Below are 19988 nucleotides of genomic sequence, written 5' to 3' on the forward strand. Positions count from 1 at the left end.
AATGAAGGCCACTTACATGAATCCAAATGGCAGTAAATATCAGGTTATGGGGCGTTTTGATGTTGAAACCAATATTAAACTTATCCTGACAGGTAAATTATTGTGGATACATTAAAATATACACCAGGTTATACTGCAAATAGTTCTTCAAATCAGTCACAATGTTGTCTAACAGTTCATCACTTGTAGGGGAGACTGGGTAGGTTTGTAACAGTTTAGAAATGAGGCCATAAATGACCATTATCCTCCTAATGTGACAGTAAAAGTTGTAAAGTGAGTGAAAACAAAGGATTTAAAAGAAAAACATTCTGAAAGTATAATGCCTTCTTATAATTTGGTTAGAAATCATAATAATGGATGTTAAATGGCAGAATTGGCATCATCTGAATCAGCAGATTGTCTTGTTTTGACAAGTTGTAACTAACTTAGGTTTAATGTATTTCTATATTTATAATATAATGTTGTTGGTTTGAATAGGAATTAAAATGTTTGAAATGAAACAGTAGTGATTTTTTTTTAACACATGTGATTTCCACAATAATTCATGCTCATAATATCATGTTTTTTATTAGTGTTACAGTGTGATTTGTTGTATCTACTGGACTCTTGATACTTTGACACAAATGAACAGTTAAGTTGTATATTGTACATGTGTAACCTACTTCAATTTGTAGCAGACAAGTATGTGAATATTAAATCGAAATTTGAGACACCAAACACACACACAAACACAACGTTATAGACGTTTAAACAAAACGTGTTACTAAAATCCCATTCTCCCCTATCCAAATGTCCTCTTTGGTAAACATAGGTTTTCTTGCTGCAAAAAGCAGGTTGTCTAAACTTTTTCAATAATCACACATATCCACCACCACATAAAACACTGTTCAGTTTTTTTTGTGTCAGCCAAACTTGGTTTACATGCAGAAGATGCACTAAAGAAGACGCTTTACGCATCGATTTTTACAAACTCCACACATGCTGTTTTTTGGACAGGTTTGCATTAAAAGCCTTTTAAGTTGGGAGTAAAAGCACATTTTGTGACTTCTAACCTCTGTAAGTGCTCCCGGGTTGGTAAGTTGCTGGGTCTCCTTCAACTCTGAGGCGAAACTCGTTGTGTCCTTCTCTCCGAGCGCCCCGCGTCTGCGTCCTCAAGATCCGACAGAAACCACCCTCGGCTCTCGACGGTCTCTCTGAGGTATCTCTTCTGAACGCATCCGTGTGGACGAAAAAGACATTTAAGAAAACTAACAGCACAACCAGTCCGTCTTTGTCCATCATTTCCCCTTCTTTGGCTGTCCAAACACAAGTTTGCAATCTAGTACCAGCAAGTAAACGCAGTCAAAGAACTGGAAAAGACGGCCAAAGCAAACAGACACATAAATCGACCAGTCTTGTCTATTTTGGGGTCCATTCACGAATAAAAAAAGAGCAAAGACACTGTATCCATTCCCACTGAGGAGATTGCGGACGGTTGATAGTCCCGTGTCCGCGGTGCGCGAGATTGGCGAGCGCGGAGACAGAAGACTCAGATGTTGACTTTACTCAAAGGATATTCACACTGAGAAATACCTATATGGTCTCCTTGATAACCGAGCTCAGGCTTAAAGAGAAAAGATTCAGACTTTAAACAAAACCTAGACATAGACGGCTGACATTCTTGGTGAGACGCTGTGAGGAGAGAGAGATCGCGAATGTTTGAACAGCCGCGAGCTGCAGCAGCAGGAGAAAAGAATCACAGGGAGCTGCGCACTAAGGAGACATGGAGGATGATTTTGGGAACTCCTCCGTCTGTTATGGTTGTTTATGCAAGAGAATGATTTGGGGGCACATATTTTTAATGCGGGGAATTAACTGTTTATTTCCGGTCCAACTTACTTTTTTTGTGTGTTTTAATATAAGAAAGCAGTAGGCTATCACAAAGTGTTGATGTACTGAATATCTGTATGCAATCACAACCGTGCTTGTCTACGATACTACAACATAAAGTTAATGTACCTACAACAGTTCTATAAAAGTAAATATTATAGGGTAATTTATTTTTCAGACAAAATTGGCCAAAATTCAGACTGAAACCCGGACTGGAATAACATATATGAGTGGAACGGAGTGATTTCCTCTCCCTGCTCAAAAGCGCTCTGTATCGCTCTGCTCCAGCTCCATTTCGGGTTTTCCCTTTCACAATAGTGAGAGAAACCCGCTCCGAACGATCATGGGGCGAGAAAACAAACACTGATGCTTCGACTTCTAAAAGTCAGTGTGAACTCATTTTGAAATTATGAAAATTAAAATCTGTATATTTCTGAGTTACTGTTTAAGTTATGAAAATAAAGAATCTAGCCTGCATTGAAATATGGAGCCTTAAAGGGACATGGTGATGCTGGAAAAAATATGAGATGGAAGGAAAAAACATACAGTATTTCAATGCTTTTGCGTTCCCTTGCAGAAGCTTTGCGTTCCACTGAGAAACTTTGCATTTGCTGGCAAAACTTTTGAGTTCTTTACGAGCGAAGGCAAAGTTTCTTGAGGGAACGCACAACATTTTGCAAGTGAATGCAAAGTTTCTTGGGAGAAAACAAAAGCATATTGACATAGTTTTACCTCCCATCTCATATTTTGTTTCCTTTATTTTTTTCCATGTTCCTTTAGGGGCTCTGTAGATCTCACAGTAAAATTCTGAATACAATTTTGTGTGTGTGTGTGTGTGTGTTAGAAATTAAAATAAAATTTGGTACATTCCTTGCAATATTTTACAGTGCTATGAATGAACTTGTTCGTTTTTACAGTGTACATTGTAATACTGAATACTGATATATTACATTTCTAAAAATGTACAGGCCTATTTGCTTAAATAATTCTTGACAGGAAACTTACATTAGTGTTGAATGGGAGTGTAACAGTGCTGTAACAGCAGTCTAACCTTGAAATCGCTGATTTGGACTCAGATATCATTAGCAAGTTGGTGCAATTTGTAAATATATATTTTACCAACATAATTTTTGAGTTTGCACAAATTTGGTCTCAGCATATTATTTTTATACAAGGCCAAGACAGTTTTTCCCCCCTCATTTTAAATCATTTTGTGGCCCCCTTGAAAATTTGTTGAGGGCCCCCAGCAGGCCCTGACCCATAAGAATCACTAATCTACAATAATTACTTTTGGACGCTGCAAATCTGTCTGTTCAGAAGGAAGTTAGAGAAACACACCAGCAGATGTCATTAATGCATCCTGACTGACTGCACTGGAATTGCCCTAATAATTAATGAAAATGGTTTCCCATACTTCAACACACCATTTAAATACAGTAGCTTACAAATGTGGTTATTTTAATGTATAGAAAAGAGTCAGCTTAAAATACACCCTCTTTGCATCGATCATTTCTGATATCCAAATTTTTCTTTTTAGGTTTATTAAAAAGCCTGTATTTTCCTGGATATTTCATAATAGAAAATAGAAAAAATATAGGGGAAAAAAAATATGAAAAATCCACTTAAATAAATGCTTTGTGTGCCTTGGACCTTTTTTTATTGTAATTTTTCCCTACCAAAACCACCTTTGATTATCTCTCACTGAAGGACAAAACAGCATGATTCACTAAAAGGGCAAACCAAAGTCCTTTCTAACAATACAAAGACCAAATCTGCTCATAAATGACTATAGGAGGATGACCTTCTAGGCCGAGTTGTTAGTTTGGCACCTCACACATTCACTGTGTGTGATCTTGTCACCCGACCTATTGATCTGCCTGGGGTTGCGACAACTCAAGGGGCTGTGAAATATGGCAGAAGGTTTGTTTGGCTGTATTGGCCTAGTATTGGCCTAAAGCTCAGGGCTTGTGTGAGAGAAACACACCAGCAGCATTTGAGCTTGTTAATGCTTCAGTTCATCTTTGGCACAGGCTGTGAAACTCTGGAGAGAAATGAGAAAAGAAAGTTTAGAGGAGGTATACGGATGGGGAATGGCAAGCGGACTGACGTTTCTTTCCTTTTTTCCTCGTTTCGTCCTGTTTTTCGCCCACAGAATCCAAGGACAAAGTTCAGCAATTTAAGAGTTAGTTAAATATAGAGAAGGAAGTGAAAAATTTCAGCTCAACCAGACAAATCATAGACTTTGTCTGCGGTGTGACTGCTGACAAAGTTTAAATATGCTAGTCATCTTAAAGGGATAGTTCACAATTTTTTAGTCTTAGTGTATATATACATTTCACAAAAAGGTGATATTTTGAGATATTTTACTCATTATGCTGCTCTTTTCGATATGTATGTGTAATATACAGTATATAACAAAATAACAGCATATGGTTTAGAAAGACATGAGGGTGAAAATATATTTTCTTTGGGTGAACTATTCCTTTAAGTATGAAACTGCTTTGCGTCCAGATGTCAGTTTGGTAACACTGACTTGACTCAAACCTATCGGTGATTAAGCCAGATGGCAATTTAATGTCTCACGGAGACAGCTTTTACTACTTAAGGAAATGGTTGAGGTTGCCAGGAAGCTCTCTTTTAAGTTCCATGACAGTCCTGATATCCAACGAGGTCATCGAGTGCATCGGCAGTCGGCACACATCATATGATGTTTCTGTTTATAAAGACATCACAGTGAATTGTAAAGCTGCAATTCTGATAGACTCAACTCTATTCTGATAGAAAATTTGTTTTGGCCACATGCGGCACAGAGAAATGCTGTTTAAAAGCTCAGGTGTGAAACACCTCTCATGTATATGTTAATCACATGCTGCGTCAGCAGACTTTAAGACAGCTGGAGACCAAGGCAGGAGTGGACCTGCAGAGCTAAAAGCCACACAGTGCTTTTCAAGTCAAAGTGATTTAGTCAGTTCTCAGCATTATGAATAACACATTATAAGGCTGCGGTGCTTGTTTTCATGTTGAAGCCACTACTATAATCCCAAATGATGCAGACTCAGGAGAAGTTTCTGCCTATGACTGACAGCTGTCTGAAAAGTGCTAAAAAAGCTTTTAATTCTGTATTTTGTAGTCACAATTATGAGAAATAAAGTCACAATTGTGAGATATATTCAAAATTGTGAGAAATAATCATACATGTGACATACACTCACCTAAAGGATTATTACACTCTAAAAACTCCTGGGTTATTTCTTCAACCCATTTTCTGGGTTATTTGTGTTGGGTTAAAATTATGGGTTATTTTTTCAGAGAGTCACCATTTTCTGGGTTATAGGGCTAATATTTTGACCCAATTCATGGGTTGTTTGGGTTTCTGGGTTATTTTTCAAAGAGTAACCCATGTTCTGGGTTATAGTGTTGGCTTTCTCTCTCTCTCTCTCTCTCTCTCTCTCTCTCTCTCTCTCTCTCTCTCTCTCTCTCTCTCTCTCTCTCTCTCTCTCTCTCTCTCGCAGTTGTTCTGGAATTTTCTCACAACAGTCGTTTGAAATAACCGTCGCTTCGCGCTCGATCCGTTTTGGCCTGTGCTTCATCGGTGCAACTTCATCTATATTCAAGGTAAGAGAGTATTTTCAGTGTTGATGTAATGTTAACTTTTCTGTGTCCATGTCCCTGTTGCTAGTTTAGCACCATTTGCTAAAAAAATAAAAATAAATACGTTGCTACGTTGAGACTAGCGTTAGCCGTGGTAATTCTGTGGTTGGCATGTAGCCGCGGCTATCACGACAACATCTAGGTCTAGGACAACTCGAGGTAACGTTATCGCACAAGCGGACGCGATTTTGAACACGGTCCTGAGCCGTTGCTGGGTGCCGCGGACAGACCGCCGGTGTGTGTGTGTGTGTGTGTGTGTCCGTCCGTTACACTCATAGAGAATAATGTGTTCGAATTTTAAAGACGCGGCGCTGCGCTTCGCGAGCCCCTTGAGAGAGTGCACGTCCGGTGAGCGATACCTCGAGTTGTCCTAGACGCGACGCGGCGCTTCTCGTCCTGTGTTCGAGCCCCATAGCAGCGGCTACAGAGCGACGAGGCAACACAATAGTTGAGTTATGTTTACCAGCTGTGCCGTGCTTATCATATTATACAGTGCTCTACTGGCTGAAGTAACGTTAGGTAGAGTTAAAGAAGCGGGTCAAGTCTTCAAATTGTTGCTAACCTCTATATTGCTATGTTTTCTCCACAGTTTTGTCGCTGATAAGCTAACTGAGTGGCAGCTGTCTGAGCTGACAGAGAATTTTAGAGGTGAGCATTTTACTATTATTGCCCTTATATCATCTCTCTATACCTACTTTTTTTTTTAATAAGACTTAAATGTGTCAGTGCAAGATTTTGTGAAAGTCACAACTTCTTCGACAGTGGGGTATGTACAACCCTAAAAGATTATTGTGCCTTGTCTTCAAGCTGTTATGCATAAGAATGGGCTGTCATTACACTTTTTAATGAAAGAAAATATGTCATTCACACAAAATGGGTAATGTTAATGCTGCAAAATAACCACATTAGTTAACTAGCAATTTGGGCCACTGCATTACCTTAAAAGTGATTATTTGTTAGCTTGATAATGAAAGAGTGTCTGGTGAGTGGTTCACAATTGTCTTATTAACAATACTCATGTTGTCTTGTTTTCTGTCTTTCAGATAGATGAGGAGGCATTTCTTCTCTTTGATGAGGACACCATCAAAAATCTTGTCCCCAAAGTTGGCCCCTGGCTTAAATTCCTGAGGCTCTTCTGAGAATTGTTGTTTATTTTTCTATTTTTTATTTCTAATATTGTTATTACAGTGTGACCTAAAATAAATATGAAAATAAACATGTCCAAGTGTGTGTTTTTTCTTATAGATTTTTATTTAATGCAATAAAAATGTAAAAGTGTTTGAACTGTGTAATATAATGTAAAACAAAGTTTTATTTTCTGAAATAAGGCATACTGGGATAGTGACCCAAGTTAGGTTATTTTTGACCCAACTCCTGGGTTAAAAAGGGACCAACTAATTTTTGGGTTATTTCTACCCAGATGTTGGGTTTTTTAAACCCAACATTTGGGTCAGGTATTTAACCCATAATGTGGGTCAAAAAGCATAACCCAATTTTCTGAGTTGAAATAACCCATAAATTAGTTGGTCCCTTTTTAACCCAGGAGTTGGGTCAAAAATAACCCATTATGGGTTATTTTTGACCCAGGAGTTTTTAGAGTGTAGGAACACCATACTAATACTGTGTTTGACCCCCTTTCGCCTTCAGAACTGCCTTAATTCTACGTGGCATTGATTCAACAAGGTGCTGAAAGCCTTCTTTAGAAATGTTGGCCCATATTGATAGGATAGCATCTTGCAGTTGATGGAGATCGAAATTGTAGCCTCTTTTTCCTATTTGTAGTGGAGATGAGTGGTACCCGGTGGGGTCTTCTGCTGTTGTAGCCCATCCGCCTCAAGGTTGTGCGTGTTGTGGCTTCACAAATGCTTTGCTGCATACCTCGGTTGTAACGAGTGGTTATTTCAGTCAAAGTTGCTCTTCTATCAGCTTGAATCAGTCGGCCCATTCTCCTCTGACCTCTAGCATCAACAAGGCATTTTCGCCCACAGGACTGCCGCATACTGGATGTTTTTCCCTTTTCACACCATTCTTTGTAAACCCTAGAAATGGTTGTGCGTGAAAATCCCAGTAACTGAGCAGATTGTGAAATACCGTCTGGCACCAACAACCATGCCATGCTCAAAATTGCTTAAATCACCTTTCTTTCCCATTCTGACATTCAGTTTGGAGTTCAGGAGATTGTCTTGACCAGGACCACACCCCTAAATGCATTGAAGCAACTGCCATGTGATTGGTTGATTAGATAATTGCATTAATGAGAAATTGAACAGGTGTTCCTAATAATAATGAGTGTATACCACCAGTTTCACAGACAAGGCTTAAGCTAGTCTTAGACTAAAATGCATGTTTAAGCTGTTTTAACTGAAAGAAACTTGCACTGACATATCTTAAAATATGTAAGTACAATTGTTTTGTTTCAAGATGCACACCAGTAATGTTTTTTTTTCTAAGGTACATTTATAAAAGCTACTTAAATGCCCTAATTGAACTTAGGCCTAATCCTGGCTTAATCTAAGCCCTGTCTGTGAAACCGGGTCATAGTCACAAATGTGAGATACAGTCACAATTGTGAGAAATAGTCGCAAAGGTGAGATATAGTCGTAATTGAGAGAAATAATCACAAATGTGAGATACAGTCAAAATGTTAAGAAATAGTCACAAATGTAAACTATAAATTCACAATTGGTAAAAATAGTTGCAAATGTGAGATATAGTTGTAATTGGGAGAAATAATCATAAATATGAGATATAGTCGTAACTGTAAGAATTAGTCATGGGATATTTAAATATTGTTAGGGGTTAACAGTTTAGGACCCAAGGACCAGATGTTTGAAAGAAGACCCGGAGTCAGAATTATAAAAAATTGAAGAAAAGTTTTACTGAAGATAGTTTGCAGTTTCATCAGCAGAAGTCAGCTTCAATCCTCACACAGGAGTTCGTAGGCCGTCCCGCTTACAGTTACAAAGATCACAGCAGTTATACCATTTCCAAGGTCTAAGCTACGTCATTGCTTACAGGTTGAATGATTCTGATTGGCTAAGAAATTGATAAACATAGTAATTTTCCACACATATACAGATAGACAGAAGCATATCTCCATAGACTATGCAGCTGACACTCGGACCCTGAAGTTAGGCACGTCGTGACCTTCCAGGTCTCAGATTTGGGTTGCTGAGTGCCAGCATGTCCCGAACGACAACTCCGTCAATCTCCAATAATGCCAGTGGTTCCTTAACCTGTAAGCAAGAAGACTAACACACACACCAACACACACACCAACACGCAGCTTTTCCAAGGTTGGATTTGGCCAGGCTCTAACTATAAACAGGAAAGTCCTCTCAAAACATCAAGATAATGCGTTCTTTCTCAAGAAGAGCTACATTTTAGTCTAACTGGAAAGTAAGGCTTTAACTGAGAAATAGTCCCTTAATTTAGCCGGGTTAAATGAGATGGAAGCCGGGTTAAATGAGAAAGCACTGTTACTGCATACAGATATCAAATACTGACATTAAAGAATACATGAAAAGAACATTTCAGTAATCACACTGGTATCTTCTATAACAAAGTAAAATCTCCAGAGAAGTTCTTCAACTCATTTGATATTTAGAACGAAAAATATTGATTAATACCTTGATTATAATCACTCATTACATATACATTGAAGCAGCAGTGGATTCCAATCCACCCCCTTCAGTCATAATTGTGAGAAATAGTTGCAAATGTAAGATATAAAATCATAATTGTGAGAAGCAGTTGTAAATGTGAGATATAGATTTGCAGTTGTGAGAAATAGTTGCAAATGAGAGATAGTTGTAATTGTGAGAAATAGTCGCAAATGTAAGATAAATATGCAATTAGTAGAAATAGTCGCAAATGTGAGATATAAATTTGCAACTGTGAGAAATAGTTGCAAATGAGAGATATATATTAGCAATTGAGAGATAAAGTCGTAATTGTGAGAAATAGTCGCAAATGTAAGATAAATTTGCAATTGTGAGAAATAGTCGCAAATGAGAGAAATAGTTGCAAATGAGAGAAAAACTGTAGTCGTTATTGGTAGAAATAGTCGAAAATGTGAGATATAAATTTGCAGTTGTGAGAAATAGTTGCAAATGAGACATGTAGTCGTAATTGTGAGAAATAGTTGCAAATGTAAAATAATAATTCGTAATTGTGAGAAAAACACAAATGAAAGATATAAATTTGCACTTGTGTGTCAATTTTGAAAAAATCTAAATTACGAAAAAGTCACATTTATGACAAATCGAGTCGCAATTGTGAATAAATATTACTTCATTAAATAAAATCATGATTGATAGATCTTTTTTTTTTATATTCTGAAGCAGAAACATGCTTCCATCTTCCTATGCGAGAGAAGACAAAAATCGAAACATCTAACCAGCTCACATTGTCTACTACTCAATGTTACTCTGCAAGAACTTCAGGCTTTTATTGTCTTTAAAGCGTTCACTGCCTGCACTAGATGAGCACAGGGGTGGTTATGTACATACAACATTGTTCTTGGCCCCCAAAAGGGTAAGGACCATTATGCAGGCAAGCGCAGTGGCCTCTTGTCCTAAAGTGATAAATGTTCAAATCACTGGCAGCTAATGTACTGTGCTGGGGACTTTTTCTCTTAGTAGCATTCTAATTGACTTAGAGGCAAGTGATGCAAAGAAAGTCCATATGCCCATTTCTCCTGAAACACCCTCCATTCTGGAACCTTCCCTTGATAATTAGTAGGTGTAGCTGTAAAGGACGACCGCGAGGTCTGCGTTTTCTCTTACCTCAGTTGGCATATCATGTAGAAGCCTCCTGTCTGGGAAATGGCGCAGATGTAGCTCGGACAACTGGAACATATTTGAGCACAGATTACTGAAGGAGTTTTCAGAACCTGGAGACAAGATTTCAGTTCAATAAAATGAACAGAAGAGTCTCGTCTCATATTGTAAAGACTTATTCTCCTTGACCTTTCAAAGTCTTTCAAAGCTTGTTCCTAAGCAGTCTCAGAGCAAAAGTAGCATTTCCTTTTGAAAGGATTCACTGCCTATTGTATTAAAAATAAGAATTGCATTGAGAAATGCATTCATGTACTAATGTTAAAAATGTTTTGTCTAAAATAATGTTATTTTTAAGTGCCTTCCAGTCTATTTCATTTCTGTTTTGCTGTTTTCATGTATATTTGTTGTAATATTTTTTATTTATAAAATTTATATAATAAGTAGCCTACATGTCACTCTCAGCCAATTAGCTATTTGCTAGTGATGTCAAATCGATTAATCGGGATGAAATCGCACCTAACATAAAAGTATATACTGTATAGTTTTACCCGTACACACACACACACATATTATACACACATATTATATATTATATATATATATACACACACACACACACACACACACACACACACACACACACACACACACACACACACACACACACACACACACACACACACACACATATATATATATATATATACATACATATATACATATATATATATATATATATATATACAAACTTAGATGAACTGTTAAATGCGATTAATCACAATTAATCGATTTGACAGCACTACTTTTTGCAGAGCTTTTTTTAATCTCTTAAAAATAAAATAAATATTTTTATATTTACTTAAGTAAATATATTTACTTTGAAACGATTTTCACTCATAAATTCAGAGTATCTGTCCAAGTAACACACTGAATAAAATGTGAAATGCTCTTGTAAAAACTATTTCAATAATCTTTGCTGTTTACAACAAAAAAGTGAACTATAAAAAAAAGGAAGGTAGTTGGAAGGAAACCTTGGTTCAGGGTTTCTGTACAAAGTAATTCATGCATGCTACTTTTTATTTGTCGAAAACATTCCTGCAGTTATTTTGCAAGATATAGCATGATATTCAAAGATTTTGTTAACTGTGAATCATGGATGTATGAGAATAGCTTTTGGGAAAAGGTTAGTGCAATTTGTGTCACAGATGGTGGTATTTGCCCTGACAAACTACATTAGACACTAACCCCCCCCAAAAATAAAATTATTATTTCCTCAGATGGCCTTGTAAAACTGCAGTACAAGCATGCAACCATGCATGGCATAAATGTGCAGTGACAGATAGGGTCAATGTCTGCTGTTTCTCATCCAAATCATAATTTCAGACTGTCAACAACAAACACCGAGGTCAAAGCATGACATTCTTTTGACAATGATAAATTCATCTATTTTAGAAAGAGATGTCATTATTTTACTTTATGCTGCCGACTTTCTTTTGATCTATCGTGAATGGATGGAGCCTTCTCTAAATAGTCTTTAAAATAAATTTCTAATCAAAGTTAGTCTAAAAAGTAATTTCAGTACACTGTCTGCACTCATGAAAAATGCCATGAGAAATGAATGTAGTTTTTAAACTATAAGCAGATTTTAACTCCAAGCAAAGTTTCCATTCAAACAAACAGTTTTGGAGTAATTCTGAGCCAGACCAAAAATAATTGATCGATCACCCAAATATATTCTTTTCTTAATTCAAGTGAATTTCAGACACTGTCAAGATATAAAAAGACACACACAAAAAAAAAAAATCATAAAAATATCTAAACGTCGTTGTGCAATCTATTTGTTATATTCAAGTCATAGTCACCAATTCATTTAAATCAAGTTATGACATGGTTTTACATTGCTTTAATCTGACTTTAAAAAAAATAGTTGAATCTTATAGTTAAAGCAAAATAGTTAATGTAATTTAAGTTGAAATGACTTACATTCAAGTTGATTATACTTAAAAAATTTAAGGCAGCAACTTTTTTTTTACAGTGTAAATACATCATTTTGACTTGACTTGATTCATTCACTTCCATTACATGCAATATTACAGAAATAAAGTCAAACAGTTTTGGAACAACATGAGAGCAAACTATTCTTTAAATACAAAACAACAAAAGGGTGCGAGGAAACTACCGTGACAAGCCAATAAAAAGCTTAATACTGCTTTTCCCTGCCAAAGTTATTTTTTCTTATTTGCGAGAGTGCTTTTTATGGCGCTGCTAAAACATCTTTAAAAAGCTGCAAGCAATTTAAAGGCCCCATAAATCCAGTTTAATTGTTTTAAAATGGGCTGTAAATTCAAGCCTCTTTTGTTGATTTCTGATGTACAGAGCAAATCGAGTCCAAATGATGTCATAGCGAACACCGCTAGATTTCGCCTTCCTGTTTTAATTGGAGCTTAATGTACTCATGCAATCACTGAGGAAACCGCTTCAGAAATTCCCTCTTTATGCACCATGTGTCAGAATAATGAGCTCTGGATGTAATTTAAACATCGTATTAGTGTTTAAAAGCTAATAAATATCGTTGCCTCCAGAAAGCTGATTTTAAGAAAGGACGCAGCAGCTACCAACCATTTAAAAGAACCAAAACAGGGGTTTTGAAACCCAAAATCGATGATAAAAGATCTTGGACATTGTGTCAGAAGAGAAGAATGGGATGCAGGCATGCTCTTTCCACTGTCAGAATACTTCATGAAACAATGCATCATCAAATAATGCGGTTATGTGCGAGACCACCTGTAATCTGAAATCCCAGTAGCACTTTTGTGTGTATTCTAATCTGCCCGTTTTGTGCTCTGAAATCGCCCGACAGTGCCGGCCTTGTCCAAACCACTGTAATTACCTCTCTTATCTGAAAAGAGAGGGCTTAGGCCATTTCCTTTTGCTAAAACAGCCACTTTGTATGACACGTTAAAAAAAAAAAAAAAAAACGAGGTCTGCAGACACTGCTTTTAGTATTGTGTTCAGAAAGATTTAATATTCTGAATGAAAGTAGACGTGCTGCCCCCGTTCGTTTCGGTTTGTGTTTGTGACTCCAAGCATCAGAATACAATCAAAGTCCATTATGACTGGAACAGCAAATCGTATCTCTTGAATTTAAATGTGCTTTGGAGAGGAAATATGACTCAAATTCAATTTGATTAATTCTAACTAACTGCATAAGCCTGTGCAGATAAGGCAAGAACTTTTACCAGATATTTTAAGAGAGTTAGTTTTACTGACTATCAATCACACTTTTGCTTAGAATAATATAAGCTAAAACTGAAGAGCTAAAGAAAAAAGAAAAAAAAACTGTGAAACAACACAGATTTTCTGATTCGATTCCAATTATTTTTGGTGTATTTGTATAATGTCCATTTTGCTAACATATGAACCAAATTCTCTCTTCAATTACTTGTCTTTCTGAACCATTCTTCAAAAGAACCAACTCATGAAAGTCATTCGTTTCAGGAATCGTGCTACACTGGTGGCCTGCACGTATTTGATTCACTACAAAGAACCAGTTCATAAGAGTCATTTGCCATTCTTGGATCGGTACTAAGACGTTTTCATGCAGCCACTTAGAGTAAGAGTAAAGATTGTATTTGTATTAAAAACATCCATTTAAAGCCAATTAAATAAACATGTGATACAGCTTAAATGACATACAAGAGGATAGTAATGCAGAATTATGGGTCCAAGGTCAAACAACCCAAGGCCGCTTGGATATAACATCTTGAATGGTTAAAATGAGTAGCTTTTCAACTCCTAAAAAAAACATAGCTTTTCAACCCCTATGTTTACAGTAGTTCTACTGAGACCTTTTCCTGTCAGTCTAGAGACTCTAGACAACTCGAGGGTCAGTAGAACACAGCCAAAGGATGACACTTAACTCAAAAGTGAGGCTTGCGTGCAACTGCAACCGTCAAGAGAAGAGGAAATGAATGATCACTCGGCGGCTCGTGAAGTACACTTTGGTGCGGCCTTGATCCAGGACACACTTCTAACATACAACAAGGGCCAAAGCTTAAGTGTTTATTCCATCAGACATTAGAGTGGATATTGACCCTACAACAGAAACATGGAGTAGCAGTTGGATGAGCCAGATCTTTACTCAGTTTTCACCCTTTGAAAATATACTATGTACTATATGTGTCTGTGTGTATGTATGTGTGTGTGTGTGTGTGTGTATATATATATATATGTATTCAAATATAGTACACAAGCACACTTATCTAATACACGTTGCACTTCGTGTGATGTGTCCTGTCAGTTTGCAAGTATTTTGGCTCATGCATCATTTTTCGAAATGGTCTGCCATATAATGGCAGTTCAGGGTGAGATGGAAAGATTCTTCAGAGAAATGAAGCGTCAAGGCAGTAATGTAAGCGATGTATGGCACGTACAAATGGCACAAATTGTGTTGAGCAGATAACTGGAAGGAAAATCCACTGACAGCAGAAAAAGCACATACTTTGAAGAGCACATCACCTCCATTAGTAAATTTGATGAATTTTCATGCCAAATTCCCTGGATCTGCAGTAGAACTACTTAGCAGTGCCCTATGGAAAAGATTTTATTTTATTTTTTATTTAGTGCCATTTTTATTTAGAGAGACATTTTGCTCTTAAATTGCCTTTCCAAACTAAATGTTTTAAAAGTCAACATGAAATATACCCTTTCTAAAACAAATTTTTAAATGAGCTTTGAGCATGTCAGAGTTTTAACATTGTTACTCGACAAGCAAAACTAAACAACGCACACATACTTCATCATTTTAATCTAAATTCTGCAAGAGAAAAAACTAAATACCGGAACCTGAAGGAACGGCAGAATAATCCATCTCAATGAAGCATGGAATCATGCAGAAACAGACAAAAAGACTGGATGGAAGACCAATCAAACCTGCAAACCAAACAGACATGGTTAAATGTGAATTGGATATCAGATGGAAAATAGACTTTTAATTAAATCCGGATTGTGGGCGCTGGGCAGATTCCCAGAAGCACCGTCTTGTCCCTAAAGACAAAAAAAATTATTCTAATTTATTATGCTATTAATTCACATCAGTATTAGGTTGGCTCAGCGTCGGAATGTTATATGATAATATGACACTGAATCTTTTTCAAGAATGCCAATGGTCCTCATTTGCCAAATATTTTCCATGGCAACAGGAGACTATCCTGATTAAGCTTTTGTGCATAAATCAACCAAATAATGATGCTAAAAAATACTTTGTCATAATTGGACAGTTTTGCAGGCTCATCCAATATATATGCAAATTCCATGGTGTTTGAGGGTATATTAATTTGGTCGAATGAAACAAAATATGTCGTGCACTTCATAGCTAATGTATGCCAAATTGACACTTGGCCTTTTATTTTTAAGTGAGAAATGTCTGTTCCCTGGCCATCGGCAAGACAACTGTCACTGCGAACTTTGGTGAATTTTAAAATCTAACTTAAAATTAGCCTAGCATGAAAAGTAGATAGTTTTACAGTAACACATGAAATGTTTGCGTCCCCCGTTAAAATGGTCAATATGGCCCGTTCCACCTCAGAGATTTTGACCTTCATGACTGTATCTAACAATTAAAATCATACAACAAGGGCATAATTTTGACAATCTTTTGTTTCAAGAAAAACTAACATTACTTTTTCCACAGCATGATGGAGAAAAGTGAAAATCTCATCCTATGTGACTTGCTATATTGCACTCACTTATACAGGGTGACCCCTGCTAAACAAACACATCTGCAGTAGGTTTGTGATGGGAGCCAACAATCATTACTCACTCGCTTCAGATAACTCCACCTGCCTTGAAAGGACTAGGGAGGTTCTGGCAAAACACACTGCTTGCAGACTTTTAGCTTGTATTTCATATTGGAGCCAAAAAATGTGTATATATATCATGCAATTCTTTACTAATCGCCTTTACTAAGTTCTTCCTTCTTGCTTGGATGTCTTATGAATGTATGATTACAGATCTGGCCTCTTAAGTAAGACATATTTGTGCAGACTCAATGAGGTTTGTGCGTTGTATTCTTTGTTTTCATTTAACTGTGTGTGCAGCAATAAAAGCAATTTCTCCCACCATAAATGATTAAATGTTTCCCTTCATAATCTATTGAATTTGGCCTAATGCAGCCAAGGAACAATAAACAAACCCAAATGGAAGCCACTAAAGCACAAGTGAAGCAATTTTCCAATTGCATGAGAAACTCTTTTCCTATTTTTTAACAGCAAATGGGAATGGTGTTTTGTTTGAGATTTATGCTTGCTTTTTTCTTTTTCTTTCTGATTCTCACTAATACTCTCTAAATCGTTTTACAAAGTAAAACCATTTTGTTGTAGTCTTTATTCATAAGCTTGCCACAATTTTATGGCTCTCAATAAGGAAACATTTATGGGTGTTTCTTCAGGTTCAGTTTTATGGCAATTTGTATGTCCTAGCAGTTGAGTTTTATTATAGTTAGCAGATTTCAACATTTGTCTTTGCATTATAAGATGCTTAAAACAATCTTTATGCTTTGTTACTTTTCGAATAACTTTTGTATAGACTATATCATTTTGTTTTCTAAAAATCTCTCTAAAAATACAAAAACGATAACATTTAAAAATATATAATAATTAGGCAAATAATGAAAAAAAGGATTTCAGTCATGACAACTCTTGGGATAGTTTATAAAATGTTTTATTAATGTAAACGAAATGTTTGGTCTTGGCGGACTAGATCTGCAGAGCAAGTATGATTTGCTTCTGTTAAAGGACAAGTTCGGTATTTTACACTTAAAGCCCTGTTTACAGATCGTATCTGATGAAATAGAACGGTTAAGATTAAAATTTGGACACATGCTCCTGTCCCGAGAATTTTAGGTTTATTTAGCTTTTGTGGACCTATTTTGCCAAACGCGTCACACCCGTGATTCTTCCGTTGAGAGCTTGAATAATAGACACTCCAGCCCAGTTGGTGGCGATAATGCACCTTTGCCAATTGCAAGCAAACCACGGGCATTTCATTGAATACACAGAAGAAGCAGAAGAAGAAGCGGCGGAGTAATACCGTAAAGGTGCTGCGGTCTCACAGCACGTCCTATTAAGTCAATGGAGTTGTACAAAAACTACGATAAAACCTGTTGGAATGCATCTTTTTCAGCGATTTTTGAGTGCACATAGTGAACACCCCTGACCACTCGGTGAGTTTCACGTCTTTGTAAACGAAAGTTTAATGTGTTTTTAGGACGGAATCTTCCAGTGCATATAGACAACCATTGTGGGGGTGGGGGGGGGGGGGGGAAGCGAAATAAACCTAAAATTCTCGGGACAGGAGCATGTGTCCAAATTTTAATCTTAACCGTTCTATTTCATCAGATACGATCTGTAAACAGGGCTTTAAGTGTAAAATACCGAACTTGTCCTTTAAAGGCTTACTTAATGCTATGTAAAATTAAAGAAAACATGGCACTGCTGCTAGCGAGAGGGAGATCCCCCATATATGCAGGTGGTGCTGGGGATGATGGAGGGCTAGAATAAGAATTTGTATATTGCGCACAGTTAGTGTAATCGTTTGGATGTGTCGTGGTCATAAAGGGAAGTAGTACTGAATACATGAAATAGATTGGCTTTGGAGGTTTGAAACAACCAATCAGAACGCGAATAGTGTTTCATGGTTGAACTATTCATTTATGCAAATTTTTACACAACACAGGGTGCTAAACACAACACATAATTGGAGAGGTGTCGGTAATGGCATCTTTTAATTAATTAAAAAATAAATGTATCCCGTAAAACATATTTTAAACAAGTAAGTGTGTGAAAAGTGAGTTAAGAGATTTTATTTTCAAATAAGGGCCCAGAGTTGTCAGAAAAAGAAGCAAAAAAAAAGCAAAAATGTTACCTTTGGGGGTATTGCTACTCTAAGGAACTAATATGCACCTTTTAGAAGTAAAAAAAAAAAAAAAAAAGGTACAAAGATGTCCTTTTAAGGGTACTGTCCCAGTGACAAGCTGTTGTACCCAAAAAGGTAATTTTTTTAATATTTTTTTTTCTGAAAGTGCATAAATCCTTGCTTTGTGCGTTTCATTAAATGATGACATTACGTTGTGCTGCCTACCTTAGTTTTAATCCAATTGGAGGTATAGGTGCTTCATCATTGAGCAATGACACAAGAAGAAAGAAAGATTTTCCTGACTCTGTGCCCAGCACTGTTGTGCATACTATCTGTTACGGAAAAACAATTTCATTGATGAATGTTTTTATCGATTCAAATTATGGAATGGAATGTTGCATCCAATAATTTTCCTTAATGCCATAACTAAATGTGCAAAGTAAAATATGATAAATGATTGTGCAGTACAGGACGTTTTGTTCTTTAAGGGTAATTCTGTAATGAAACTCATATTGTGACATACTACTTTCTTTCAAACCTTAAAAATGAAGTAAAAGCATCATAAAAGCAGGTGCTCTACCTTCAAATTCTGAAGTGAGGAACCGTCCAAAACTTAAGTTTATTTACTTATCACCTAGACTATTTAGTCAGTGAATTGAATTTTAGAGCTAGGACAGTATGATTCATACAAATCATTGAGACCACTTTTATGAACTACATTCAATGAGAGAAATTATTCATTCTTTGTCAAATCATGACAGTATTACAATTTTTGGGTAAGTATTCTTTCAAGTTACCGACTGCTACACAGCATAACTTCTACAGCATCTTTTATAATGGCATCGAGTTTGAACTTTTGCTTTATAGCTCAGTTAAGTTTCTTTTTGTAATTACTGACAACTTATGTCATTTCCTTTGAACACAGCACTATTGTCTCTTTCTGTCTTTCATCACCAGAACAAATGTGTACGGCATTGGCTTGTTTGAACTTGTGTGAGCATAGAACTTCTATATTAGCTTATCCTCTGAGACCATTTGCTTAAACTAGAATAAAAGATCAAAGAAAATTACTCATAAAAATCTCTCTCTTGTCTCAGCAGCAAAGTTGAATGGTTAAATAAGAATGGTTAATCTGTCAAAAAGGGATTGTGAAACCAACTTTCAAACTTACATAATAAGTCCCCCTCCAACTCCCCATTAGTTTTGGTCTAAATAAGTACCAGTATGTTACACCTCAGGAAGAGGGATGCCATTTTATCCTTGAGATCACATGTTTGCATTTGAATGATGTTCAGAATATATTCAATGTAATGTTTTAGGCAATATAGAGGCATAAACCATCTGAAAAAAAATCTTATTGTAGCATCTACAAAAGCATATTTTCCCAATCACATCCATACAATCTCTGAGGACACACTTCAGCATATTCTTTTAATATACTATATGTATGAAGAAAATGGACAATGTTTTCTAAAGTTGCATTCAATATATTCTGGCCCAAAATAATAGGCCTTTTATTTGTGAAAGCATACTGAAAATTGTTCAAATCTTGCCATATTGAGTTTAGACCAGACTTCATAAATCAATAAAAAAAATTATATTTCTGATGGCTCTTCAGTGTGGTTGGTATAGCTTCAAATATCAAGCCAAATGTCATATCAAAAGTGTGTAGCACAATAAAAAGAGAGTTATATGAAGCTGTAATAAACTAATAAATGTACTGAAAGGTTTAATCTTACATTTAGGGCTTAATATTATAAATGGAAAAAATAT

General features: G+C 36.4%; 1 protein-coding gene and 2 long non-coding RNA genes across 3 annotated transcripts in view; 2 read left to right on the forward strand and 1 right to left on the reverse strand.

Moving 5' to 3' along the window:
• The window catches only part of spon1b (spondin 1b), a 66455-nt gene extending 64706 nt beyond the window's left edge, over positions 1-1749 (reverse strand). Inside the window, exon 1 of the mRNA XM_082158886.1 lies at positions 1053-1749. Within this exon, the coding sequence (XP_082015012.1) occupies positions 1053-1281 (229 nt within the window). The 5' untranslated portion in view covers positions 1282-1749. The remainder of the gene's footprint in view (positions 1-1052) is intronic.
• LOC309489940 overlaps positions 1-19988 on the forward strand; it is a 275593-nt gene that overhangs the window by 152179 nt on the left and 103426 nt on the right. The gene's annotated exons all lie outside the window — the stretch shown is intronic.
• LOC309489938 lies at positions 5080-7111 on the forward strand. Its single transcript, XR_014202572.1, has 3 exons — positions 5080-5484; positions 6110-6168; positions 6564-7111. It is a non-coding gene; the product is annotated as an uncharacterized lncRNA (long non-coding RNA).

The sequence above is a fragment of the Leuciscus leuciscus genome, assembly GCF_965113295.1.
Source record: "Leuciscus leuciscus genome assembly, chromosome: 25".
In the NCBI taxonomy this organism is placed as follows: domain Eukaryota; kingdom Metazoa; phylum Chordata; class Actinopteri; order Cypriniformes; family Leuciscidae; genus Leuciscus; species Leuciscus leuciscus.